General features: G+C 56.0%; 1 protein-coding gene across 1 annotated transcript in view; it reads left to right on the forward strand.

Annotated features, from left to right (window-relative positions):
• AKNA (AT-hook transcription factor) overlaps positions 1 to 27797 on the forward strand; it is a 64160-nt gene that overhangs the window by 11059 nt on the left and 25304 nt on the right. Inside the window, exons 2-7 of the mRNA XM_075015617.1 lie at positions 13887 to 14397; positions 17127 to 18367; positions 18910 to 18984; positions 25950 to 26106; positions 26915 to 27075; positions 27332 to 27391. Of these exons, the coding sequence (XP_074871718.1) occupies positions 14064 to 14397; positions 17127 to 18367; positions 18910 to 18984; positions 25950 to 26106; positions 26915 to 27075; positions 27332 to 27391 (2028 nt within the window). The 5' untranslated portion in view covers positions 13887 to 14063. The remainder of the gene's footprint in view (positions 1 to 13886; positions 14398 to 17126; positions 18368 to 18909; positions 18985 to 25949; positions 26107 to 26914; positions 27076 to 27331; positions 27392 to 27797) is intronic.

Here is a 27797-nt window from a genome sequence, read left to right on the forward strand (position 1 = left end):
CCAGGGACTGCAGAGCTGGGTGTGGGGGAGCAGGGAGAAGCTGCGAGAGTGTGAATGCTCCCAGTAATGCAGCTGTCCTGCAGTACAAAGAATCAGTCTCTCCTGCATCGTGTGGGCTCCGTTTTGGGGTGAAGGTTTAGGCTGGGTTGTATTTTAACTGTGCCATGTTGCCCGAGTGTAATACCTTCCTATATGGCACCTCCTCCTGTCCCTTCTCTTTCTGAGCCCAGCTCCTTGGCTCTTCAAGTTCTCCAGTTCTTTTGCCTCTTACGGGGGGCTCAGTCCAACACCCTGAGATGTTGGTAGAGAGACGCAGGGTGCCCAGATGCAGGTGGTATTTCTGTGGCAAGGGAATGCTTCTTATGCACAAAATAGTTTGCATCATTCCTGCTTTTTCCATGTCCATGGGGCAGTCACTAAACGATTTATTAGCCTTGCCTCATGCCGGGGAGAAATTAGCACCTCTGGTATTCCTGCTGATGATCCCTTAACGGTTCCCAGAGCAAACTCATGAGCAAACAGTGATTTGTCTACAAGTTTGCAATTAACTCTGTGTGCACCTGGCACAACTCTCTCCTTAGCCTCCATCCAGAGCCCAGCATCTCCTACCTGTCACGAGAGCCTGCTGTCGCCTGCTCCCCAGGGAAAGCTGGCACACTTTAATAGAAAACTCCAGTGTACTCAAGGGAAAGGGTCCTGTGAGGTTCGCCTCCACCTAGGACAGCAGCAATGGTGAAGGAGCAGAACTCACCTGTCCTTAGCCACCCCTGCCTGTGACACCCTCTGAAGTCTGGTGCCAAACCTGAGTGCGGGAGCGCTCTGTCTGACAGCCAGCCTGTTTCCCGCTCAGTGACTTGCCTGTGTGACTGTTATTTCAGACACATTGTACTTGTGATGTAATTTGTGCTGCTGGCGAAGGGAGCTAAGCCAGCAGATCCACACAATGAAATCCTCTGTCTACAGCTCTTCACAGGCATTTTCTACCTGGTCCATGGAGCAGATGCAGCAGCAGGACAAAGTACACCTGCTCTGTCTCACCTGTGGTTCTTGCTCCTATCTCTTGGAGGGAGAGGGAGTTCAGTCTTCCAGCTAATTCAGGCTCCTGCCTCCCTGCTGACACTTACTGCAAGGGACCAGCCATCAGGTGGACAACCATCCAGGGACACTCACGGATCTAATCCTGTTGTTCACAGTAACAGCGAAAACCCAACCAGGGCTCTTGCCCATAGGGAAGAGTTGTCTGACTCAGTGCCCTTGACAATAGTTGGGGCCAGGACAAACCACCCTCTGAAGTTAGTCCTCTTGCAAGTTCCTGGAGATGTTGCAAATGAAGCAAGTCTGGGGTTGGTTTTATGTGTGGAATTTCTATTCTGTTTTCTTTATGTTTCTGAGGAACCGCGTCTTGCACGGCTCCGATTCCCAGCTCCTTTGGTTTGTCTCCCTCCTCCTCACATCTCCCTAGCGGTAGACTGGACTAAACAAAGACCAGCTGCCAGCACCACACTGGGCAAGAGGCAGCTCAAAGCAGCATAGGAAGAGATGTGGTTTTGTGGTCCAGGCACAAGGACCAGCAATCAGGCGATCTGGGGCCGACTCCTGTGTCTGTCACAGGCTTTCTGCGTGAACTTGGGTTGCTCGGTTCCCATCAGTGAAATGGGAAGGAGGATACTTCTCACCCCAGGATGTGGGGCTAAATCCACGTGAGCTAGTGAGATGCTCGGAGGCTGTGACCTTGCAGGGCTGTAGGAGAGAACCAAACAAAATGCAGCTTCCTGGGCACAACGCCAAAAGGAACATTTTCTATTTAGAGGAGCCTCACATTCTGCAACACGGGAGGAGCAGAGTCTTAAAAGCCAGCTCAAGTATTGTGGCGGGTAGAACATCCACAAACACAGCCCATTAGCAGCCAAAGGCCACGTTACCTTTTGAATCGTTCGTTGGCACAAGTTGGTGGCTCTCCATTCAGGTCCCAGTGGAAAGACTACCCTGTCAAACAAGCTGTTATTTCATATATGCTGGCTAGGAGGGATTCAGTGGTCCCTGTAAGATTAACACTCTGGCTGCCGGCTAGATTAGCAGATGTGCTAATTAGCAGAACACCTCAGCCTGCAGCATGTGTTTCTACAGACAGAACGTGTCCACACATGCCTGAGTGCACCTGTGACCGCCCACAGGCGGACTTGAACCTGCATCTCTGGGCCGCGTCTACACTACATGCCCCTGTCGGAGAAGGAAAGCAGATGAGGGCGATTGAGAATGCAAACGAAGCGCCGATTTACAAATCTTGCGCTTCATTTGCATAAGCTCGCACGATCTGGAAGAGACTTCTGAAAACAAAAACAGCTGTGTAGACGGGGTTTCCTCCGCAAAAACCCCCTGTTTTCAGAGGAACCCTTCCTGAGAATGTGAGGCACAAGAACTCTTTCCAAAAAGGTTTGGGTTTTTTTTTTTTTAAAGAACGCTGTCTACACTCCTGGCTTTTTCCCCCCCAAAAAAACACAAGTTCTGAGCCACCTGGAGGGAGCTTGCCCTACCACTGCCTGTCTGTCCCTACTCTGTGGACAGCAGTCTCGAGGGATGAGCGTCCAACATCGAATTCACCAGAGATGGTGGATCCATTTTAAAGCTGTGCGTAAAACGGAGTCCCCGGAAAGGATTATTGTAGCATGCCAGAGGAGGTGAAGATGGCAGGTTGTACCCGACAGACACCAGCGACTTGTGCCAGCCTGCAGGGCTCGACAGGGTTAAGCAGTTTTGACTGCGCGCACACACACGAGAAGTTGTAGGAAATCTGCCTGCACGCTTCCTGCTTCTGCCTTCGAAAGCAAGATTGGGGGCGGGGATGCAGCGTGGGGAGGGATGTGAGTCTGCCAGGCTCCTTAGTCTGACAGCATGGGCTGGAGAAGAGCCAGGGAGACAGAGGGGGAGACAGAGGGACTTTAAGTAAGAAGGGATCTGAGCTGGGTGGGTCTGCATGGTTCTGAAGATCCAAAGCAGAGAGCCAGGCCAGGCTCGTGGCTGCGGAAGGGGCAAAGGGAGAAGGCAAACAGCTCTAGGTAAGTGTCTCTAACCCCCCAGCCCCTCTGCTTCTGCTCCCTCCGGGCTGCTGGCAACAGGTTTTCCGGATGATGAGCACTTCTCCAGCCTGGAGGCTGGACTAGCCGGGGTCATCACTCAGAGCCCAGTCACCAGGCAGCAGAGCTGGAGGGGAAGAATGGGGCTGCGCAGTCTAGTGAAGCCAGAAGGGTGATAGGATGTAGCACGGGGTGGCCCCCCGTACTGGAGGGAGGCCAGGCAAAGGGAGGTGAGGGAAGCCCCAGCCCCACAGGCTGCCTGTGCGATTCCAGTGCTCTCATCGCCTCGCTATCCAGCAGTGGTGCTGGCTCCAGGGGGCAGCTGCTGGTCCCGCCGCCCGCTGTCAGCTCCGCCGTGCTCCTCAGGCCCTGGGGCGTTGGCTGGTAGCTGCTCTGGCCACGTGGTATCTCCATCGTCCTGCCCCAGGCGGCTAGACTTTCGGTTGCCCTGTCCTGCCTCCGTGGGGGTTTCTAGCAGCACATGGGGGTGTCTTGTGCTAAGCATGAGGCTGCCAGGCCTGAGTGCTGTGAGGATTGCAGCCTCGTTTGTCGCTTCTCAGTAGCCGTGGTTCAGTGAGTCATGTGGGCCCGAACCCCCGTGGGGGTCCAGGTTCAGACTCTCTCCATGTTCATTCCCAAGGCTGAGGTTTGACCAGGGGGCACCAGACGTGCCAGGCCCTGGTAAAGCTATGGGGGGGCTCTGCGCTCCTGGAGGGGGCAGGGCCTCGTGGGAGGGGTGATGCTGAGGGCAGCCAGACCTCCATGCTGCCCTGAATGCACCATGCCCCACCCCTCCCCAGGCAGCCCCCAGAGCCTCCTGGAGCGTGCCGCGTGGCACTCTGGTGGCAGGGGGCAGGCAGCCACTGTGGGCCCCAGAACCAGGAGTTGGGGAGGGCATCTCTGTGCCCCTGGAAGGGGTGGAGCCTCAGGCAAAAGGGGTGGAGCCTCAGGCCGTCAGCCCTTATCACCACCCAGACTGGCGGCAATTCAAAGGGGGCTGGGGCTCTGGCTGCCGCCACTGCTGCAGTAGCAGTGCCCAGGATCTCCAGGCCCCTTTGAATCTCTGGGCCCTGGTGCAGCCACAGGAGCAGTGGTGGCTGGGGACCCCAGACCCTTTCAAATGACTGCGCCCCAAGGCAGTTGCCCCCTTTGACTCCTACCCCCCCCCGTTGGTGGGCCTGTGTTTGACCTAAGCTGGAGACCTCCTAGAAGTCTTGGGGGCATGTTTCGATCCGGCAGGGTTGGCTTCGGCCTAGCTCAGCAAAAGGCAAGAATTATGGGCTGACTTTACAGAACCGCCAAGCGCTGGAATTGCTCTGCCCCTTTTGAAACTCACGTCACTCGTGGTGTCCCCGCACTAGTCAAGCAATGCGGACACTTGCTGCCAAAAGTTTCCACTCACTGTAAGGTGACAAGTATCCCCGCTGTGTTAGCCTGTAGCCGCAAAAACAACGAGAAGTCCTGGACACCTTATAGACTAACAGATTCATTGGGTCATGAGCTTTTGTGGGCAAAGACCCACTTCATCATCAGGTGGCCTAGGACTCTCGTTGTTTGCACTCCCTGTGAGCAGTTTGCTTTGTGGGCAGGAGAGCTTTCCTGCCACCACAGCACGGGTACACTAGTACTTCCCGGCAATGATTTTGTGATTTAAGCATTTCTTAGGCACCTGTGAAGGACAAAAGCTTCGTTGCTCAATTGCCAATGTCTAATCCACATTACCCGGAGAGCGTCCATCACTAGCAGCCCATACTGATCGGCAGAGTGACGCGGTAGCAGGTTTTCAAAGGCTTTGCCTACACTGGCAATTGAGCGACAAAGAGACATCTGAAAATGTGAGGAAGTGGGTCTTACCCGAAAAGCTCATTACCTAACAAATAAATGGGCTGGTCTGTGAGGTGCTAACAGCACTGCTGGTTTTTTGTCAAGTGGTTCCTGTCGCTGAAGCTATCGTCGTCGTGGTGCCAAATAAAAGTGGCTCTGAGGTCTGTCTTTTTAAGGGTGTGGGAAGAGGGGAAGATTCTTCTGTGGGAAGCTGGCTGATGGTGGCAGGTTGGGTGACTGGGCTCTTGGTGGGTAGCTGAACTTTGGAGGAGATTTAGCTGTTTGGTTGGAGCTTTGCGCTGGCTGTTTTGTGCCTCTGGCTCCCTCCGGGCTGCCCTGCCACAGGCTGCACTGCTGGGTACTGAGAAACTCTTGCATTTTCATGGCAGACCTGCCCAGGTGCACCCTTCCACTTCTGCTGTCTCCAGCAGTAGAGACCTGAACGGTTCTGACGGGGGCGAATCGCCATGGAAGGCCAGGCATCGTGTGGGGAGGGAGAATCAAAGTCCAAAAAGACTCCACTGGCTCCTCAGCAGGATGTTCATCTGTGTGAGCTGGATGGATTTCCCTCCTCCCGCTCCCACCCAAAAGCCCAGTCCACAAATGCTTCTGGGCATGCTCCTGTCTCTCTCGCTCGCCGCAAGTTGTCCGGTAGCCCCCTCCCTGAAGTCAGGGAGCAAAGCACGACTTGCTGTGAGGTGAGGTTGGCACAGCTGGGCTCCCAGTGACCCACTTGTCTGAATTAAAAGCCCTGGGCCTCTCTTCATGGCCCCATTAGGATCGCTTGCCACGGCCGCATTGATACAGGCATAGGGCTCAGGCCACAGGCAGCCTGCTGCACAGTTGTCCCCTGGGATTTCTGGCCCTCTTCTGCCCACCTTCAGCTGGGCTCTCTCAGGCAGGATGCTGGAGTAGGTGGACCACTCCTCTGATTTGTGCGGTAATTTCTATGCTCCCATAATTCTTTGCAGCTGATATTGTGTAACCCACACACCTAGGTGTGGGTCACTGTCCCATGCAGTGGCCCCTAGAACACTTACACAGAGAAGGAATGGGTTCCCTTTACAGCCTTAGCTGAGATGCAGCTGGCTTTTAGCTCAAGCTGTAGAGCTCCCCGCACTGGGGTCCAGAGGTCCCAGGTTTGAGACCCCCTGCGGGTGGTTATAATTCCTGTTAGCAGGTTCTCCTAAATCGAGGTGGCTGGCCTTTTCCCATCAGGGGCCACTTGGCAAGTTTTTACATGTTCTGGGGGGCCGAACACGAAATAGGCCCAAACCAGCCCATCCCCCATCCCCAGATTTAACCCCTCACGGCCCCAAACTGCCTCCCAGCCCCCAAACATAACCCCCTGCAGCCCCAAACCCAGGATTGACTTACCTCACCCAGGAGCACTGCATGCTGCTGCCTCCCACTGCACCTTCGCCAAGCCACCGTCTCTGCCTCAACATGGCTGCGCGGCTCCCCCCAGCCCTCCTATTCCCTTCCCCTGTCGTGGAGTACGTGTGGCTCTCTGCCCTGCTGCACTGAAATAATGGGGTTCAATTTAATTGGTTTAATGGCTGGATCTCTCCTGCCAGCTGTTAAACCAATTAAATTGATTTGTACTCTTTCAGCGCTGCAGGGCAGGAAGCCAGAGGAGGAGTGAACGGTGGCAGCATCCAGAACTGCAAATGGCTCCTTAAAGAGCCGCGTGTGGCTTGGATCCGCCCAGCCGGCTTTCAAGGTGGCGCCGCTGCTGGCTCCGCGGTCCGGATGAAAAGGCTCTGTGGGCCGGATTGTGGCCACATGTGGGCCACCCCATCCTAAATTATTCACCAACAATAGCCCAAGCAACCAGCAGTTGTCCAGCAGGGATGCCACCTCCTGTTGACTGATCTAATACAGTCACTAATTCCCAATCCAATTCTACAGCACCTGCTGCCCCTCCATTGCTGCCAATGTGATCTTAGCACCAAAGCTAAAACCTATTCTAGCTAATTGCAAGTGAAATTGATGCTGGCACCCTGGTTCTCGCCCCGAGCCATAGCCTAGCACTCTACCCGGGCGAGCATCCCTGCAGTAACCTTCTGTGCAGCCCAGGGTCATGGGCCAACTGATAGTAACAAACCAACATGTGTTTGCTGGGATGAAGGAGAACATTTTGATTAAGGAAACTAATTTGAGTCTTTCCAGGGGCAGGGCTGTGCTAATTATGAGCAACAGTGAGAGAAGAAGCTGTTTGGTTGATGAGTAAAACTGAACAAATGGGTCTTGGCAGCGTCCCTGTGAAATGAAAATGACCTGGATTGCCACTTTGCCTGGCATAGGGGTGGGGGTGGGGGGTTCACACTGGCTGGGTTGTAAGGAGTGTATCGGGAGCAGATGCTTTTTCTGTGTGGCTTACAATCAGTTTGCCACCCTGCCCACGCAGGGTGTGTGTTGATGGCTGTGGTTTGATGCCCTGAGAGAAAACAAAATACAGTGCCAGTTTAACACCAGTTATCTCTGGGTGAAGTTGTTTTCTCTTCTGCTGGGCCTGATTGTAGCTGGGAGCCTTGTCCAAAACGTGACACAGGTTGTAGCAATACAGGTGGCTCCAAACCGGCTCCTGCAGTAGCTTCTGCAAGGGCTGTGGATTTCTGGAGAAGTGCTGTGGAAAAGGAGCAGTAAAGGAAGCAGAGCCGGGCAACCTGGGCATGAATCATCTTTCCTGATTCCTGCCTCAGTGCATGCACAGACACCTACTGCTTATGCTGCCAGCTCCCTGCTTTCCAAAGCAGCCTCCGGTTCTGGGCATCCAATTTAAGGCACCCGGGGCCTGATTCTCTCTGGTGCTGAGCATCCACTATTGGCATCAGTGGGACTTGCAGGTGCTCAGTGCCTGTAAAAACCAGGTGTCTGCCTGAAGTTGGGCATCTGAAAATCACGGACAGCTTTTGACAAATCAAGTTTAAAGCCCCAGGCCAGACGGAAGCCTCCCAGAAAACCCAGGTACGGTTATCACCTGCTGTGGGTGCTGCTTCCCTCCCAGTCACCTGTGTTTGGGCCACTGCTCAGACGATCCCCCTGGCAGTACCTGGGAGCATGTAGACAGGACAAGGTGCACTCAGAGGGAATCTAGCTGCCTTCTAATGCGATTTCACAGGTTGAATCCAAGAGGAGGGTTAGAACCATGTGAGTAAGTGCTTCTCCAGAGCCCAGGAGTGGTTGCCTGAGGTTATGTGTACAGCTCTGTAGCAGGAAGCCAGGCAGGATAGAGATGGGGATGACCCTAGGCAGCAGCCACACAAAGGGGTGACTCTAGGGGTGGCCGTGTTTGCCACATCCCAGCGAAGCTCCCTGCAGTGTCAGCAGAAAGCAACTTGCCCTGTGGTTGTTTGCCACACACCTGAGGAGCCTGGAGCACCGCTGCTCACATGCAGCAGGTGAGCTGCTGTGGCCCAGGTTATGAAAACCACTGCCCTCCCCGACTGGTGCCAGCCCTCTTGCTGAGGAGCCACCCCAGTCAAGGTCCTGAACACTGCAGTGTTTGTACCGCACTCCTCACCGCGGTACCTGAGTGTCTTGGGGCACTTGTGCAGAATGGGCTGAGATCCCTTGGCAGGGCTGTGTTGGGAGAAGCTGGCATCACTCACACCTGTGCTAACCCTGGACCGTGGGTGGGTAATATTAGCCTCCAGTGTCATGCCTTTGCTCTTGCTGGTGATGAGGGGCGAGGGCAGGAGAACCCGTGAATGGTCCCACTGGGTCAGACCAAAAGTCCATCTAGCCCAGTATCCTGTGTTCTGACGGCGGCCAGTGCCCATCCCCTGCTGTGGGCTCTGAGCCTCCCCGGTCAGAGGCAGGTTCCCACTGGCTCCGAGCTGCAGCTCCGGCCCCGAGCAGCTGCCCGTTAGCGTGAGGTAGCTGCGGTCTCCGCAGGGTGCCTCTTGCTCACCTTGTTGCAGAGGGGTGCGTGTTTGGAGCAGGTGCGGGTGCTGAAGGCTGAGAGGGAGGTTAGACAGGGTGAGGAGTGGGGCACGAGGAACCATAGCCAGGTCTGATTTCCCCCTGGGGGCGGGATTGGAGAGGTGTCGGTGCTGCCCTTCAGGGTCCTGACGTGTCAGGAATCTGGCAGCACAAGAACAACAAGAAGTCTTGTGGCACTTTATAGACTAACAGATATTTTGGAGCATAAGTTCTCGTGGGCAAAGACCCACTTCACCAGATGCATGAGCGGGGGTGGGGTTTCAGAGGGGTATTTAAAGAGTGGGGTCCCAGTGAGAGGGAGGGCCAGAGCTGACAAGGTCTATTCAGCAGGGTGGAAACGGCCCAGTATCAACAGCACTTATCAAAAGAGGAAAAAACAAGTCAGATCAGACAGGGGGATGTGGGCCTTTGTCAGAGTCTAATAAGGTGCCACAAGACTTCTTGTTGTTCTCGAAGCTACAGACTAACACGGCTCCCTCCCTGATACTTGGCAGCACAAGATAATTCCTGCAACCTGACTTCTTCCCCTCCTTAGAGAGTTTCTTTAGCACTGTGGCTTGGCTCCTTGGCCAGCGCTGGAGCACGGGCTGGCAGCCAGGGCCAAGGCTGGGGATGGTGAGCCTGTGGCTATCGTACTGGCCCAGCTTGGAACGGGTGCAATGCAAGGTCTGTAGGGAAAGAGGGGAAGCTGCAGAAACTGCCCACCCCCCACAGGGCGAGCAGCTGGCAGTGAGTGGAGGGCCGGGAGTCTTGTATCTAGCTGCAGAAGAAGCCGCAGGGGCCTGTGTTTGTGCGGGGAGGGGTGTAATGAGACAGGTGGGTGTGTTTCACTCCGGTCTGCACTGCGAGCTGGGGCAGGGGCTGTATCTGACCCAGCTGTACAGGGCCCAGCCCAGGGAGGCCCCAATTCTGGACAGGGGCCCAAAAGTGCTACAACCACAGAGAGAGGCCAGTGACTGTGGGGGCCTCACCGGAGCCCCCTTGGGGAGGAGCCTGATTTCCAGTGGCCGGATTTCTGACAGGCCCTTTTAAGGCCACTCCATTTGGGCTCTCGACATCACTAGTCACTGGCAAAGCCAAGGCCACAATAATAAGGCATCCACCGGTGAGGCAGGGAGTGAGCATTGTCCAGTCCTGCCCTTAGGTCATCAGCGGAATGAGCCTGCTGGGTCTCAGCCACCGTCTCTTTCAGGCGCTGTCTGACTTGCCCTACGCACAGCTGCATCTCCGCGCAGCCAGTCAACAGTCCGGCTGTTCTCGTATTTCGTCCACCTCTCTCTTGGCTGCCATCCTCCCGCTTTTTTGGCTCCCTTCCCTCCAAGCTGGCCTGGCCTTCCGGGAATAGACCCTGGCTGATGACTTCTCGCCTGAGCCTGCCCTGCCACCAGAGGACTGAGAGAGTGGCGGCCCTCAGACAGCTCCCGGCCTGCCCCCACGTCCTGCCAGGCCTGAGAGCCGTCGAGTTCTCCACCCGGAGACAAAGCAATTCTGCCCCTCGTGGGTGCCGTGCCCGGGCCCTGAGGTGGGCTCTGTGGGACAAGTAGGGCCCTTCGTTGTGACCCTACAATGAGCCCAGCTGTGTTCCCAGCTGAGCGGCCTGGCCGGTGCCTGTGGGGGTGAGTCCTTGCTGGATTCCCTCTACCAAGCAGGTGTCTTTGCATTAGCTCCTTCCCTCACTCATCCTCGCGGGTGGGCATTGGTGCTTGGCCCCAACCACAGTGCCCAGGCGAGTGGCTGAGTTCCTGCCCCCAGCGCTGCCCCCGGTTCGCCCCATCTGTGGTCCCCTAGCACCCCAGGCAGCATCCCCACTCCAGGCACTGCTACTGGGTTCACAACCCCAGAGCTGCTGCTCTTGGGTCTCTGAGCAAACCAACTCTGAACGCAGGACCAAGGGCTTAAGGGCAGTGCTCTGCTGAGACCTTTCTGCGTGGTGCTGCTAGTCACCAAGCAAACTGGGGCTCCATGGAAGGGGTGAACTGGTAGGAAAATGATTTGATTTAGTCCAGGGATGAGCAGATGAGTGTGTGTGTGCCCTCTTTGGGACGGTGTGTGTCCTGCCAGGGGTGGTGGTGCGCAGCAGCGTTCCCTGTAAGCTGAGCGCTAGGACGGCATCCCAGGAGACATTCAGCTGCCACCCATCTGATTAGCAGAGCACCCACAGCCGGCAGCCTGTGTTTGTGTGAGTGGTGCACGTTCTCACATGCCTTGGTGCACATAGCAAAATTTATTCTGCCCCAGATGGAAAAAATGAGAGGGAACTCTGATGCCCGGTTGTGGTGCAGAATTGCTCAGCTGTGTGTCATGGGGCCTATACTGTTAAGGGTGATGCTGTAGTAGCCCAAGGGGGCCTGTGTTTTTGGAGCAGGGGAATCTCAGTTCTAACGTAAATGACACTAACTGAGCAGCCGCAATGCACAGCGGTGGTGGTGGTGCAGTCCTATGTCAGTGGCTCTGAGCCAGGAGCCAGGGCCACCTTGGGGGTCCAGGAGCAGGTTTCAGTGTGTCTGCCAAGCAGGGCTGGCATTGCGCTCCCTGGGGCCCTGGGCAGGTAGCCAGAGCCTCAGAGCTTGGAGTGAAAGCCTGGGACTCTTGAGTCCCACCCCTCGGGGCTGAAGCTGAAGCCTAAGGAATGTGGCTCCACCAGGGCCCTCTAGCCTGGGGCCCCAGGCAGCTGTCCTGTTGCTACCCCCTTTGGCCCCTGGCTTTTGTATGCAGAAAACCAGTTGTGACACAGGTGGGCTGTGGAGTTTTAATAGCATGGGGGAAGGGGGCTCAGAGAGGAAAGGGTTGAGAACTCCTGTCCTGGGCAGTTGTGGGCTTGTTCTGACCCCTTCTTGAGATGAGGCATTGGCTGAGGGGAGATCCTGGGGGCTGGGTCACAGCAGAGAGGAAAAGGTGAGTGGATCAGTTTGCTGGGGAGATTTTGGGAGTGGAGATTTGGCTGCTAAAGGGAAGGAAGTGGTCTCGGCCCAGGGCCTGGCACTGGAGACAAGAGCTGAGACCAATGGCGCTAATGCTGGGGACACTGGAGCGTTTGTGCAGCTGGCAAGCTGGAGCCTGCTGGCACGCTAGGGGCTGATGGTGGCAGGGGCGTTTTAAACATACTCTGGGATGTAACTGCCAGGCAGGCCTGGAGGGAGGGGGCTGGTGGTGGCTGGGGAGGAGGGACGGCTATGTTACTCTTTGGTTTCTTTTTTCTCCGGCCCAGTCTTGGGTTTGCACGTGGCTGAGAGCAGCCTGCAGGGGACTGTGAGTTCCCAGCTGGGGGGCAGCCCGCTGGCATCGGAGCCTGGCAGGGTGGGACGGGAGGGCTTGGCTGGGTGCTGCTCGTGAAAAGCGAAAGTGGATCCTGCGCTGGAGGCCAGTCATGTCTGGTGCACAGAACAGGAAGGGCTGGGTCTGCAGCCAAGCCGAGTTCCCCGCCACCCCAACGCATGGCTGCGGCGGGGACTGGGATGTGTCGGCTGCCAGGGCCTGCTCTCTCCTTGGCCACCCTTCACCAGGCGGTATCAGATCGGTGGGTTTGTCAGTGGACACTTCCCGGGTGGGAACTAGGTGAGACCCAACACTCATTTCACACAGGCCATCGCGGATTGGCTGGTTGCTACCTCCCTGGAGCCAGTTGCAAGCCAGCGAGCTAGGCCCTGAGGCGTACCATGTCCCCAAAGCCACATGGTGCCCGCCACAAAGGCGATTAGCGTCCCCAGTGCCGCTGCTGGAGCCGTGGGCCGCTGCCATCAGCTGGAGCTGCGGGGCTGTGTGCCCGCTTGTTTTCCAGTCCAGCGGCCTCCCCGTTCAGCAGCTTTACTGGTCCGCCGCAGGCTGGATCAGGCAAACAGCCTGCGCTAAGGGGGGAAAACAGCCGGGTTGACCCTGACTAGTGAAGTTAAAGAAGAGGCGCAAGGTTCAGGGGTTTCAGAGCAAGAAGATGCTTGCTATTGGGTTATTGGGAAGCCGTGGCTGGCCGTGTAAAGGCATGCAGCGCTGGTGCCTGGTGGCACAGGACAGGGCAGTGCGAGGCAGCGTCACGTCCAGTAGTGTATCCAGCAGGCGTGCGCCATGGAGGCAGGTGAACGTTCTGGTTGTCGAGCTATTGGTGACAGTTGCTGCCTCCACTGGAGCTGGGCAGATCAGCGCCTGGCCCAGCTGGGGCAGGATCCACCGCAGAGAGGGGGAGAGAATCCCCAGCTTTGAGCTGAGCTGGCCAGGAATCGCCGAGGGCCCTCTGCCTGCTCTCGGATCCCTCCATTGCAGCTGGTGGGTACCTGGGGAGTTTGCCCAGCCCTGTGCCTGCCGGAGAGACCAGCACCGTGGCGGCAGGCGGCCTGACCAGAGAGAGGCAGCACATCACCTGCTCCTTGGGCCCCCAGGATGAGGGCAGCAGATGCCCTTGTTCCACAGCCCCTTGGTGATGTGTGGGAAGGTGAAAATGGTTGGCCCATAAGGCTGGAGCCGGCCTGGTGAGGGTTGCGTGGCTCAGGGCGCTGCCGAGGGCCGTGGGGCCGGGCTGGGGCTGTAGCCCAGCAGAACATATGACTAAGCAGCTCCGTGCTGCTCTCCCAGAACCTGTCTGTAGTGGCACCACTCCCTGCGGCCAGGCCAGTGTTGAGAGGGGACTGGGGCCAGGGGGCCCACACGGAACGGGCAGGATTCCACCTTCCCAGGTTCCACCTGGGACGTTAGCTTGGATGGAGACCCAGGGCGACGTGAGATGGTGCAGAGATGTCACAGGGCCCATGTCGTGATGCCCTGGTACAGGCGGCACGTTGTCATGACACCATTCCTGTGGCACCTGGCCTGAGCTCGGAGTTGGGGCCTCCTGCCCCCTTCCCCAGCCTATCCATGAGGGCCACGCCTCCCTTTGGTGCTGGGGGCTGGGCAAGCTGAGGGGGGACACTTCAGGCAGTAGCTGACATCTGTGTGCTGCAGGGGGTTCGGGGGACAGGGAGAGGGACTATCTGAATAGAGCCCACGGTGTCCCTCCTGGCTGCTGCCATTAAGCCTGTCTCCCTCCCTCTGCCTGTCTCCTCTTTGCTGCAGGCAGGGTACTGAAGCACTGAATGGAGCTGCGATGTGACCTACTTTTCCCCGGGAAGGAAGGCGCCCCCAGCCCCTGGAGCTTTCTCTGTGCCTGCACCATGAAATGATGCAAGTGAAGCCCCTCTGTCCCAGCGCCCTTCTGTACCACCTCGCACCCTTTTCCAGGGACAGCAGGACATGGCCAGCTCAGCACCTTGGGCCCACTGGGAAGAGGCGGACCTGGGCCATGGCTCTGGGCAGCGGCAGTGCTGGGATGAGGAGGTGGAGGAGAAAGGAGTCGTAGGACTATATGAGGAGGGACTCGTCAGTCACGCTGGCCTGTGGGAGGAGCCCTTGACCGAGGAGCCCACAGAGCTGGAGTGCCTGGAAGACATCGGACTGACCACGGAGCCACCTTCCCACCAGGGGCTCTTGGCACAGACTGACAGGAGTTTCTATCTTGGCGACCTGCAGGCATGTGAGTGGAGAGGGCCCAGGCAGGATGGAGACAGTGTCACAAGCCCACCCTCTGGTGAGTCAGCTCTCTTCTCTGTCCTCCTCTTCCTCTGGGTGTCTGCAGGGATAGCAATGGTCTCTCAGAGCAGTATGACCCCACAGTGGGAGAACTGGTGGTGCCAGGGCATGGGGGGTTCTCTCCAGATCCAAGGAGCCTGCTGGGAAATGCAGCTCATTGCCTTGAAGAACACAAATCCCACAGGGCTTATGAGTATAGGTATTGCATCTAAAGGGCAGCTGCTTCTGGGGTGAAACTCTTCACCTATTGTGCACAATACAACAATTTAGTACAGGAAGTGAGGAAGCACTCTGTTGAAACCGCAGTTGGCGTATGGCCAGCACACACATCCTAGTGGTGTCCTTCCACCTGCAGAGCAACACGCAGGGTCTTTCATGATTACAGGGGCAGGGGCCTGAGTGTAATAGCCTGATTCAGCATTACAGCACCAAAGCAAAGAGACCGCATCCTAGTGAAATTCCCAGGCCACTCGTGCCATGCTCCTGAGAGGTCCCTCATCCGAGCACTGACTAGGTCTGATGTTGTTTAGCTCCTGAGACCTGGGAGGATCTGTGCAGAAGGACTGCAAGCTAGAGAAGCCCCCTTGGTGGGAATCACCAGCTCTCAGGAGGTTCACATAAACAGGTTTTCTCCTGACATGTCTGAGACACAAGAGGGGAGTAACAGCTGCACCATGTGTTGTGCTGGGAATATCTTCCTGCATCTACCTATCAGACTCTTCTACCTCTCTGTGGTGACAGAGATGGGCTACAGTCCAGATGTGTGGTGGCTGGAGCTCTGGGCTCCTTTGAAATGCCGTGGCAGCACAGCTCTAAGAGTATGGGAGGCGGCCCTGTGACGAGTCTTAGGCCACGCCCCTTCTGCCCTAAGCTCCACCTCTTCAGGGCACAGAGCTGGGCTGCTCCTCCCATCTTGCCCCCGGGGCCTACAGTGGCTGTCTGCCCTGCTGAGTAAGGACCCCTTCAATCAAACAACCTGTCGTGAATGAATGCAGGGAAAGGGTTAACCCTTACAGAGACAGCTCTCAGCAGGGGATGGTCAGGTAAGCCAGTGGGAGGGAGAGAGACTTTGTTGAACTGAGAATAATTGCAGTCTGAGCAGTCTTTGTCTGTGGGGCTGATGCGGAGGAGACAGAGATGATTGCCCCTAAGCAGTTGGAATGAATCCAGTACATCTCCTGACTAGCAGTTACACGCAATCAGGTTATGGTTATTTTGGATTTGGTGTGGACTATCTTTTTTCAGTGGCTTTGATTAATGATTTGATTCCTTCCCCTGAATCTCAGGGAAGTAATTCTCTGTGCTGCAACCGGTATGATTTAATTGCTCTTGTTTTGTGAATAAATTACCTTTTTAAGCAAATGATTTGATCCCTGGGTCTCAGAGGAGAGTATGTGTCTACTCATGCCTTAAACTGAAAGGTCAGCTACCAGACTGATATGCTATAATATAATATAGTATAATATAGCTGTACCTATCTCATAGAACTGGAGGGGACTTTGAGAGGTCATCAAATCTAGTCTCATGCACTCACAGCAGGACCGATCACCATCCCTGACTGTTTTGGCTTTTTTTCATCTATTTGCCCCAGAGCCCTAAATGGCCCCTTCAAAGAATAAACTCTCAACCCTGAGTTTAGCAGGCCAATGCTTACACCACTGAGCTATCCTTCCCCACCCCCAGATTACAGCTCTTTGTTCCCAAGCTTACTCTTAAGGGACAGATAGGAGCTGGGATTTATCCTTCAGGGAGACATTCCCAAGGCTTTTTTTTTTTTTTTCTGGTCCTACTTGGGTGGTGGCAGCTCTGTCCGGGCCAGGGAACCTGTGGCCTTGGGGAGGAGAGTTTTTTTGGCAAAGCCTTTTATAGGAAAGGTGTTCTAAGTTTTTCTGGGACCTCACTTTCTGCACTCGGAGTGTGGAGTGGGGAACAGCCCTGACTACCTCCCATCGACCCCGGTATTCCTCACAGTTATGAAGAGTAAGGAAAGTCAACAGGAGAATTTCTCCTGTCGACATCCTGCTGTGGGGACAGTGCAGAATAATCGATGTAAGGTACATTGACTTCAGGTACTCAGTTCACATAGCTGGAGTTGCCTTTCTTACATCGGTTTTCTCCGCTCGTGTAGGCCTGGCCTTAGGAGCATCCCTGGAAGTCAGCAGAAGCTAGGCTGCTACAGCACTTTTAAAGAGTTTACCCAATGGCTAGTTGACTTGGCTTGGAGGATAAAAAGAAGAGGTCTAGAGACGTATGCATGGTGCTGAAGCCGCCCTTTGGGCTGCACTGATCTTGTAACAGAACAACAAGAGTGCTCGGAAAAGATTAAAAGGTAGTGTGCTTTAAAACAGCAGGGCTGGAAAGAATTACATGTTCGGTGCATGTCACGGGTACTTTGGAAGTAAAGTGACCTGTGGGACTCACTGCAGCAGGAGACTCTGGGTTCAAAACATATGGGTTGTTATTGAAAACCCCGAAACAAAAATATCCCTGTTTGTAACAGTAACAGCACCACATAGTGCTGACAGAACACTTTTAACCAAGGAGGTCTGTGTCTTTACTGACACCTACAGATGGGGAACCCAGAGGTCCCCAGCAGGCCAGTGGCAGAGCCAGGAATAGGACCCAGCTCTCCTAAGCAGTGCTGGGACTTGGGCTCCAGGGTGAAATGTAAGGAGCAAAGAAACCAGGGAGCACTTGCTGATGGCAGCACTATGGTTTGTTTTCCAGATGATGGCGAGGCTCCCGAGCATGATGGGACACAGGAGGATCCAACCTCCCCTGGCTACTGGTACCCAGAGAGAGACAGGCAGCTGGTCATGACCGAAGAGGATGAGGACAGAGCCAGCTCGAGGGACATGGATAGGCCAGAGTGGGAGGCCAGGAGCGAAGGGGAGGGCTACCCAGAGCTCTCCTTTGAGGGCCAGTATGGCTCAGAGTTCAGCACCAGCCCCGATGGACTCCAGGATGCCCAGGCTCTGTACAGGAACTATGGCAAGTCCTTCAGCATCACCCCGGATGGTGAGGAGGCGCTTTCGGGACACTCAAGTGTCAGCCCGCCCCCCTCCAGCACCCTGCCGGAGCACCCCCACAAGCCAGCCCAGAGAACCAGGGCCGACGCCTTCGAAAGCATGAGCCAGCTTGGAGAGAGACTGGAGTTCCCTGGAGAAACAGGGCTCTCTTCGCCCGCAGGTGGGCACCTGGCCAGGCCTGAGCTGAGCCCGCCAGCCGATTCCACCCGCTGGAGCCTGAGCCAGAGCATCCTGCACCATTCGTCTGTGGAAGACCTTCAGAATGCCCCAAACGTTGACGCGGAGACCTTCCCAGAATCCTCCTATGCTGAGAGCATGGAGGACCCTCCCCAAATCTTCTCCAAGGCAGCTTCAGCTGGTGGAGCGATGGCATCCCGCCACTGCCCTGTGCCTGTGGCTGAGCCTTTGGAGAGCTCCCGGCCCAAGGCAGCAGGGGCTCCCAATGCCCTGCGGCAGCCCAGCAGCCAGCTGCAGGACAGGGCACGGACGCTGAAGAAGATGGTTTCCCCAGCCCTCCCTTCCAAGTTCAGCAGGCAGTCCAGGTCCCTGAGCCCTCCGAGGAACACGAGGCGGCAGGCAGAGCGCTCTGGCTCGCTCAAGTCAGGCACTGCCAGGCCGTCCCAAGCGGCAGCTGACTCCTCACGGTATGGGCGAGGCCAGCTCAACTACCCACTGCCAGATTTGTCCAAGGTGGAGCCGCGGGTGAAGTTCCCAAAGGACGATCAGAGCTACCGCCCTCCGCGGGGCAGGACTCAGCCCATGAGGGCCGGGGGACCAACAAGCCCTGTGGTCTTCAAATCTCCAGCGGAGATCGTCCGGGAGGTGTTGCTGAGCAGTGCAGAGGGATCCCCGCAAAAATGCCCTACCCCTTCCAGCACCATGGTGCCCGAGGAATTCAAGTCCCCAAAGCAAGCCACGGAGCTAGTGCAGCAGCTGCAGGTAACTTCCAACCCACCAGCAAGGGAAACCTCACTAGGACCCGGACCAGCGAGCTCGGTGCAGGTTCAAAACCCAAGGACACTGCCTTTTGAGAATGGCAAGAAGCTGGGCAGAGAGAGGTGGCAGAGCTCAGAGGGGATAAATGTTGGAGGCTTCACCTCTAAGGTAGCATCTTTGGGCGAGGAGGTGGTGCTGCCCAGGGGCAGATCAATGCATGTTGATGACTGGGCATTAGAGCAGTAGGGTAGCCAGAGTCACTTCCTCGGGGGCATACTGCATGCACAGCGGGAGCTGGACTTTGGTGTATTGATTCTTGCTTTGCAGACTAAATTCTGCAATCCCCATTGTCTGAAGCCCGGGGTGCACGTTTCTGCTGCTCTCGCATGCACCGTGCCCGTGTGTGTGTCTGTGCATCCCAGGCACTGTCAGACCCAATTGCTAACTGCTCCTTCCGCGTCCCCTGGCTGGACGTTTACATTGTAAAATAAATACTCAGTGGCAGGAACTCCCCTGTGTGACCCTGTCATGTGCTTTGCTTCCAGGAGGACTACCACAGGCTGCTGACCAAGTACGCTGAAGCGGAGAACACCATTGACCGGCTGCGGCTGGGAGCCAAGGTACCGTGGCCAGGGAGTCACAAACTGACCAGATATTCTCTTGAGAGATGCGCCCCTCAGGGCAGAGGTTTGGCCCAGCTGCTGTTGGGTTCTCGAGAGTGGCCTGCGTCAGAGATTTATGGTAGCAATAAGGGTGGGAAACGTGTTGTTAGTTGCATTTTACAGCTAGAGAAAGCGAAGCACCACCCTGTGGTCAGGCAGCAGGTAGACCTGGGGATAGACCCTACATCTCCAGCTCCTCAGTCCAGCACTTTAACCATTGGCCCACGCTGCCTCCTGGCCAGGGATTGCTCAAACCATGTCCTTTTCAAGGTACCGTAGCAGCCCTGGTCCCAGTCAGAAGCAGAAAGGGCCTGGGCAGACAGGAAGTTACAAGGGAAGTTGCCCAAGCTCTGTGGTGCTCTGGCAGAGGTTCACTCAGAGTCGAAGGCCAGGGGAATGTTGTGGTTGGCTCCCATTTCTCCTGGATGGAGTTGTCCACATGAATGCTGGAGCGCTCTGAGCAAGGCATGGGAGCTGCTCAAGGGGCCTTTACCCTCCTGGGCCGTCCCCCACAGACGAGGCAAGTTGTCTGCCATGTGCTTCCATTTATCCAGCTCAGGTACTGTTCTGAGACTGACACTCCTGCCCCATTGCCAGGGTGGCCCGTAGCTGGCTGACGCTGATGCTCGGATTCCCCTGAAGGTTCAGACACTGCCCCCCAGCTCATCTGCTTACAGAGGCTCTGTCTTCAAGTTAACGTAAATCCAAGCAGACTGGATTCCTACCACCCCCCACTACTGCAAGAGTCTGATTTCCATCCCCACCCTTGGGGCTTAGTTAGTCTGACAGCGCTGCAGACACGGCGGTTAGCTGCTCACTGGGAAGCTGGCTTCCAGCAAAAGGCTCCATCTCAACTCCCCAACCCACCCAGCAACCCAAGCGTTCAGGTTGCTGCATCCGCACGCGCTTCCTTCCCCTTTCTGTGGAGCTGCTGAGCTGTGGTTTAGCTGGGGCAGCGGTGGGGGAGGGCCATCAAAATCTGGCGCAATATCACGTTGCGAAAGTTCTCGCGCTGGTTCCACCCCCACCTTCCTTTCCCATTAGAGGCCAGCCCCCAAAGAGAGGCAGTTGGAGCCGCTTGCTTATTGCAAAACACCTCCACAGCCGTTTGCAGCAGCTCCTGCATTCCTGCCTCTGGTGGGTTCGCTTGCTTGCCATATTGCAGCTGCGGAGTTTGTTGCTGGGACCCTCTGCAGAACGGCAGGGTTGGTTCTCCGCTCCCCTGCTCCTTGCAGCCTTGTGCCTGGGTGAAACCGCAGCAGGGAGGCACAGGCTGTGTGCAGAGGTGCTCAGGGGAGCGCTGTCCCTGGCAAGGGTTTCCTTGCTTAGTACGCAGCTGAACCCAAGGAGTCATTCGCAGTCGGCCCTGCCATTGACTGGGAAAGTGGTCTGCTGCAGCCCAGCTGTTTCACTCTCTCTAAGGCCCCCATCCCCATAGCATCTTGTACATGTCTGCACAAGACCTGGGGGTGCTAGACCAATGCTGTCACCCCCGTTTCCACGTGGGGCACTGAGGCACAGATCCTCAGCTGGTGCCAGTTATTCCCACTCCATTACCTCCAGTGGTGACTTGGCCTCAGGGGGCCTCCTGTATTCCAGAACTGGATCTGTGACCATCAATCCTGACCTCTAGTGTAGCACCAGACATACAGTTTCTGCTGCAGAAGAGCAGGGAACTGAGGCTGGCAGGAGTTGTAAACACTGGGAAGCCCGTCCTCTTGCTGCTCTCTTGTGTTCTGGGCTGTCTTTCGACACCTCTCGCCTGTAGCTCCATGCAGTGCCTTCTACACACGCCTGCCAGGCCCACGGTGGCTCTGGGCTTGGCGCTGCTGGAGGAGGCTAGTTGCTGGCTAGAAGGTAACATGATGGGACATGCTGAGTGTCGGGAGAGGAGCAAAGGTCCAGGTCCCCACTCGTGCAGAGGGAGAGGACCTCTTCCAGCAGACAGGATGGGTGAGAACTGATCTCCTGAGGAGCAGCTCCTCTGGGGCTCCCATATCTGTAGCCCAGCCTAGAGGTCCCCCAGGGTAATGGGTCTGGCAGAGAGGCCAGATGTCGGGTGGAACCTCTTTTTCCCAAGGGATCCATCCAGCTCTTAAAGTGACAGTTCTCCAGGCTTTCTGGCTGACCAGCAATACACGCTCACCTCTGCGTCTGCTGGGGAAGGTTGATCAGTGAACTTAGGGGCTGAGGAAACCAATAGTCCCTCTATTTTCCCATCCGTGTGCGCAATAAAGTTTGTTCTGTGCACCAAGGCATGTGCAGCTGTGCACCACCGCAGAAACACAGGCTGCTGGCTGTGGGTGCGCTGCTAACCAGCTGGGTGGCACCTGAATCTCTTCTGGGGGGGGCTGCCCAAGTGCTCAGCTTCCAGGGAATATTAGCGGGGTGTGGAAGGGCTAACGTGCTCCTCCAGAAGGGAGGATCTCAAAGCACATTACAGGTGCTGAAGTCCCCCGCCCCGCGGTAGGGGTTCTCCCCAGCCCACACACAGAGGAATGGAGACACAGAGGATGTTAAGAGCCTGATTTTCAGGAGAACCAAGTACCCCTCCCCTCCCCCGATCACGTCAATCACAGGTGCACAGCACATCTGAAAACCAGGCCTCAAGTGGCTCGCCCTAAGTTGTACAGCAAAATCAGAGCTGGGAAAGAGCCCGGGAGTCCCGGCCCCGCAGCCCTTACCCTAACCATTCGGAAAGACTAACCCCCGATTTAGGCAAAGCAGCGTTAGCTTTGGCATAGACCAGAACTAACCACCGGTGGAGAGCATCGCTTGCTAGTCAGCATTCTGCACCAGATCAGTGCCACCGGCCCCCGGGGGAAGCCAGCCCTTCGGCCCCTTGCAGGCCTTTTGCAAACGCTGGCCTGTGCACCCAAGCAGCAGATGAGCACACTTGGGGTGAAGGGAGACGGGGAGGGTTCCGGGCCTGCAGTTTAAGTCAGGTAGATCACTTGGGGGGGGTCTCAATTCCACCGGTGAGGAGAGTAATGTAAGTTCCTGGGTGGGTCTGAGCCCCAGTTGCGAGCGCAAGCTTGGGAGTCTGCTAGAGAGCAGAGCTTGTCTTGCCTGGCCTCCGGGCCCCTTCTGGAGGAGCACTGTGCCGTGTCTTTAAGTAAGAGAGAATTTGGCTGTTAAGCCGCTGACTTATCCCAGTGATTAGTTTATTGGCCCAAAGGGAGTGGGTCTTGCCAGCACAGGGGCTGCAGGCTGAATCACTGGTAGTGATTGGCAATGTGTGTATTTAAATAGAATAACCCCACGTTCCCAGACATGCGCACGGGCATGCTTCTCGAGAGGAAAGCGTCTCTAAGCCTGGCTGTGCTTCCATTTGCTGGGTGCCTAGACTGGAAGTGGGGGATGCCATAGCATCAGCAGCCAGAGCACTGAATGTGTTGGCCAGGGGGCCCTCCCCGTACACTGGGTCTTTTCTCCACCAATCAAACGTGTCTCTCTCTGCTCGCAGAGCTCTTTGCTTCCTTCATTTCAAGTTCTTCCCTTTGATGAGCAGAGCACGAAGGCTGCTCCTCAGCTAATGGATCGTCCCGAGCCCCATGGTGCGTTTGGGGCAGGGGGACACTGGAGAGTGCATTATGGAATGCAGTAATCATGCCATCCCCTGCCGTGTGCATGCCCAAGTGATGGCACAGGGTATGTCCCAGGTGATCCCACTGAGGTATCTCAACACCGGTGTGGTTGGTGTCTGTGATCTGCTGGTGTCATCTATTTTGGGTATTTAAATACCCTTCTACTGTAGCATCAGAGCACCTTGCAGTATTCCCCTGTGCTCCTGGGAGGGATGGGGGAAAGGGCATTGCTCTTATCCCCATTTTACAGATGAGGAGCTGAGCTACAGGGAGTTAAAGTGACTTGCCCAGGGTCATGCCAGAAAGTCAGTGTCAGAGGAAGGACTTGATCCTCGTTCTCCCATGTCTCTGCTAGTGTAGTACTACTGGCACACCCTTGTGTGAGGCACGCACTCCAAGTGAACTCGAGGCTGTAATTTTCTTGCTGGCCTAGAATCAGGGTTGTCCCACCAGCTTTGGCCAGAGGCCTCCATTCTGCTCCCAACTCCGGGTTTGTCTGCGGGCATCCTGCTGGCACTTCTGAAAACTGAACAGTCAGTCCCAGACTGGAGCAGAAGCCAGCTGTTGCGCCCAGAGGCCGACTGGGAAGGAAGAATGGTCTGGTGGGTAAGCCTCAGAGTTCAAGTTCCTGCTCCAGCTCTGGCTCGCTAGGTAGCTGGAGACAAGTTACTTTCAATGCCTCCATTTCCCTTTGTAAAGGGGCATAATAATCTCCCCCCTTTTGTCTGTCTCCTCACTAGCTTGTGCACTCCGTGAGCAGGCACAATGCATGCACAGTGGGGCCCCAGGCTCTGTTATAAACAAATACAGTGGATATATTATCCATCTGCACAGGACACGTTCTTTCCCTTCCCCCTCCCTGAGAGCCAGCCCCTTGCTGCTTTCTGGCATGAAGCTGGCTGGCACCAGCCTGACATGGAATAGAGCACGGCTGGCTATTTGCAAGGACAAATCCATTCAGCAAATTCACCTCCCCGGTGGGTCTGTCTGTTAGCCCCAAACATGCTGTTTGCGCAGTGGTGTGCTGCAGCTGAGGGACAAGCTGGGCCAATGCTCGCCAGGTGACGGGGGCTCACAAATTGCCTAGTGCTGCAAAACAGTTTTATCATCCTCTGCCTGTGCCATTGCAGGAGTCACCGGTCCAGGGGAACGTGTAAGAGCTCACAGGAGGTGATGGATTGGCAGGAGTGTCTAGGAGACGTATTCTTTTTCTGTGTCAGTTCATGCATCCTGTATGTTCTCTGCTCTCCCATAGCTCTCCTGTTGCTGGGCCTTCTCCTTGATGTCTGACATGCGTGTTGAATGGTTGATATCTCCTGGCCACTCTCCATGGCTAAAGTACATGAAGAGGAGAGCTGGGTGAATAACTGAATCTTTTTTCATGGAACTAAACTAAAAAATAAAAAAACTGGTTAGTTTCTAATCAAAACTATGGTGGGTTTTTTTTCTAGTTTTTCTCACTGAAATGACAAACCAAAATCAAACCATGAATTGCAGTTTAACGGAAGTTTCAATGCTGATTCGAAACTGACCGTTGGAAGGGTTCGGCTTAGAAACCTTTCCAAATTCTTTTCCTTTGTTCTTTTGACTGAAACAATGAATCAAACATCACCTCAACTTGTGAGTAGCATCCGTACCCCTCCCCACTCTCCAGGAGTGCATTTTTCAGGGAAACTTTTATTTGCTGCAAAACTTTTCCCTGGCTCCCAGCATGTAGCGTGGCTGTCTAGCTGGGAATGAAGCATCTCACACAGAAAGCTGTGTTCCTGCTGGTCACACTAGCCATAGGCTGTGCTGGAGAACTCCTGGGAGCAGAGCTAAGCTGTGCATTAGCTACCAATGCTATGTGGACAGAAACACATCAATACCTCTTCCATGGTAGAGGGTCCTCAGTGGCAGGTAGTTGAATCAAAAGCCCAAGGAGTTTCGAACAAGCAGCTCACAACAGTGCTGTCCTGGCCAGTCTCTAATAGACACGTGAGAGGGCAACAACAAGCAAGAACCCATCCAGAAGAGTGCAGATGGGCACAAGCCCTGCCCTCTCCTCTCACCAGCGTTCCTGGCAGTTTGGGTGTGGGGAAAAAATTTGCTACCCAAAATTAAATGAAAGGAAGAACTTTGGGCAGATGCCTCCTGTGTCTTGGGGTAACATGGGGCAGGAGGAGATGGGTTCCGGGCCACGCTTCATGGGACGGGAAAGAGCATAGAGTCAGGGTTACTGAGATCCAGCTAAGTCCTCTGCCAGCAGAGAGGAATGACAGCTGGAGAGAAGGCTCCAGAGGAGGAGGGCAGAGACAGGTTTCCTGGCTCTGGGGCTATGATACTCTTTATGTGGGGATTGCATTTCATTGCGAGGACACGAAATGCAGCTTAAAAGAGAAGAGCTGCCAGGCAACAGGGCTGTCGTAGTGCCAGCTAGTGTGTGCGTTCTGGCTGCTTCTTCCAGGCTGAAAAGAGAGCCGAAGAAAGGGGCTAGCTGGAAAAGAGGGTGGGGAGAGATTTCTGCTTTCAGTGCTCTGGGCCAGAGATGTAACTGGCTGTGAGTAGGCATGTGTTTTTATCCCGGTATTAGGACAAAACTCTTTCCCCAGGAGGGTGGTGAAGCCCTGGAATGTGTTCCAGAGAGGTGGTGGAATCTCTGTCCCTAGAGGCTTTTAAGTCCCAGCTTGACAGTCCTGACTGGGATGATTTAGTTGGGGTTGATCCTGCTTTGGGCAGGGGGCTGGACTCGATGACGTCCTGAGGTCCTTTCCAGCCCTAGGGTTCTAGGATTGTACAAACACGCGTTCGTGGGCATGCCTTTGCGTGTGGACGTCAGCTTGTTCACATGGGGGGCACATGCATGTTTGTGTGTATTCTTGCTTGTGCACGTGTGCGTGCATGGAGATGCTCATCATCTGATTCCGATATTCCACTCCACACCCGCTCCGTCCCCTCCACCCAGCTGCACCCAGCCTTGAGCCCTGCACTGGTGTTTTTGGAATAGGCTTCAGTTGCTTTCCTTGGAGCAGAAACTGACGTCTTCTAGGACAACATAAGCAAGGGGAGGGCCTGATGGAGCCACATTTACTCATCTCTGCTGTCCTGGCCCAGCAAGGCTGGGTGGACCTCCTGTCCCTCAAACACACCACTAGTGATGCGCAAGGCTGGTTGAGCAGTAGCTGAGGGCAGCAGAATGATTGGTGGTGGGGCTGGCTGCTGATATGAGAGCCCATGGCTGTTGCTGCTGGACATCCCAGGAGCTCTGAGCCCCTCCCTGCTTGGGAGTCATCCTGCAGGTGCTGAGGGTCAACGCCAGGAGTGATCTGAATTCGCTGCTCTCTCCTTGCCCTGCAGGTGAGCTTGTATGCCGACCCGCCAAAGCCCAGCCACTGCATCCACATGGGGACTGTGGCGCACGGCTCCAAGGCCATGGCTTTCAGCATCCCCCAGATCCGAACAGCGGAGCTCAGCGCCACGCCGGCTCCAGCCCTGCCAGGGGCTCTGCATGAAGGTGCGTTTGAAACACAGCAAGCCTGGTCATGAAGCTGCTTTTCCCCTCGTTCTGCCGCCCCCTGCCTTCCTCCCTAGCTGTGAGCTGCTCCCTGGTGCCAGCTGTTCTCCAGCTGTTCGTGGATGGAGGCGGCTCTGCACCTCATGCCAGCGGAGAAACCTGGGTGCACTCCAGCTCCCGGTCGCTGGAGGTCCTGTCCATCATCACGAGCGCATGTGCTGGGATGCTGCTCGCGCCAAGGTGCAGGATCCTTTTACCTGGCACCGTCTTGCCCCAGGCCTGTGCAGCCCACACATTGCGGCGTCTCGTCCTCACCTGCTGAGCTGCTGCAGCTCCACCCTGGCCGCCTGTGTGCCCTCCGCCTGGCGCGCTTGCGGCTCGGCAGGGGAAGGGTGCGACCCGGAGTCGGCCCAAGCTGATTCAGTGCTGATCGAAGCGGTCACAGTGCTAGTGACTTCAGTGGAGTTGGCCCCATTGGTGCCGGCTGTAAGTACCCACCACCGTCTTCTCGGCGGCGTCAGCAGGACTGATCGTTCCTCCTGGCCCAGCCCAATGGCCGAGGCAGAGGCTGATTGAAGAGGAGTCTTGCGTGCCAGAGACTGACACCTGGCTGCTTCTCACCCAGCTCGCTGAGCTGCCGAGAATGAGCCAGAGGTGTTGGATCTCGCTGCCCTGGAGCCAGGTCCCTGGTTAGTCTGGAGACAGGGGCTTGTCCCTGATGGGTTGGAGATGGGCCCTCAGTTCTGGAGCCACCTAGAGTACGGAAACAGCACCTCTGGGATCTTCTTACACTTGTCTTCCATTCCAGGGTCATCCTGGGCACCAGGAGAGCAGACTCCATCCTGTCCAGCCAGTTCTGGGCTCCCTGGCTTGGCTGGGGTTGAGGCCTGCGCTTCCACGGAGAGACCACTTCCAGAGAATCCCCTGGCTCAGACACTGGCTGCTCAGGCGAGGACATTTGAGACTCAGGCAAGTTGGGCCCAGTGTGAGCAAACTGCGTGTGTGGAGCGAAAGCCACTTGTAGCTGGAGGCAGGGGGCTGAATTTGTCAGATCCGAGGGAGAATCCCACCACGGCTGGGGGTAAGACGGGAGCCAGGTGGAAGCGGAGGGGAGGGAATAGGAGGCTAAGCTCCATTTTAATGCTGCTGCCGTTGAGCATTAGAATAACCTTCCGGCAGGCCAGCTCCAGGGAATGGCTGCTAATGCCTTTTCCCTCCTTTCCAGGTGGAATCTTTCGAGGGACTGGTTCAAAGGGGAAGACTGATGCCGCAAGCCCAGCTAACGGTACCCCCAGCTTTACCCTTTGCTTCTTTTACTAGCCCCTTTCTGGAGACCCCAGTCACTTCCCGGAGGCGCCTGCCAAGGGGCAGGTGTGTCTAGGCCGGCCGTGTGCACGCAGCCTGTTCGGTCCTGGAGAATCCCCGAGGGGCTGGCGAGCTCCCATCCTCCCTCTTCCAGTGGGCTCCCAAATAAAGCACCTCGTCCCCATGCCCCAGGCTGTTCAGTCTTGCGGTCCTCCGCCGTCGCCTTGTGATGCTTTGCAACATCATACCAGGGTGACGGGGCCAGCAGCTGCAGTGGCACGAACATGGGGATGCTGCTGCAGCTGGGCCCAGTCCCAGCCAGGCAGTTACACAGCCGGGGCCCCGCCCCAGGAACTGGTCTCGTTCTCGTATGCGGGGGGCAGGGG

The sequence above is a fragment of the Carettochelys insculpta genome, chromosome 21, assembly GCF_033958435.1.
Source record: "Carettochelys insculpta isolate YL-2023 chromosome 21, ASM3395843v1, whole genome shotgun sequence".
NCBI lineage: Eukaryota > Metazoa > Chordata > Testudines > Carettochelyidae > Carettochelys > Carettochelys insculpta.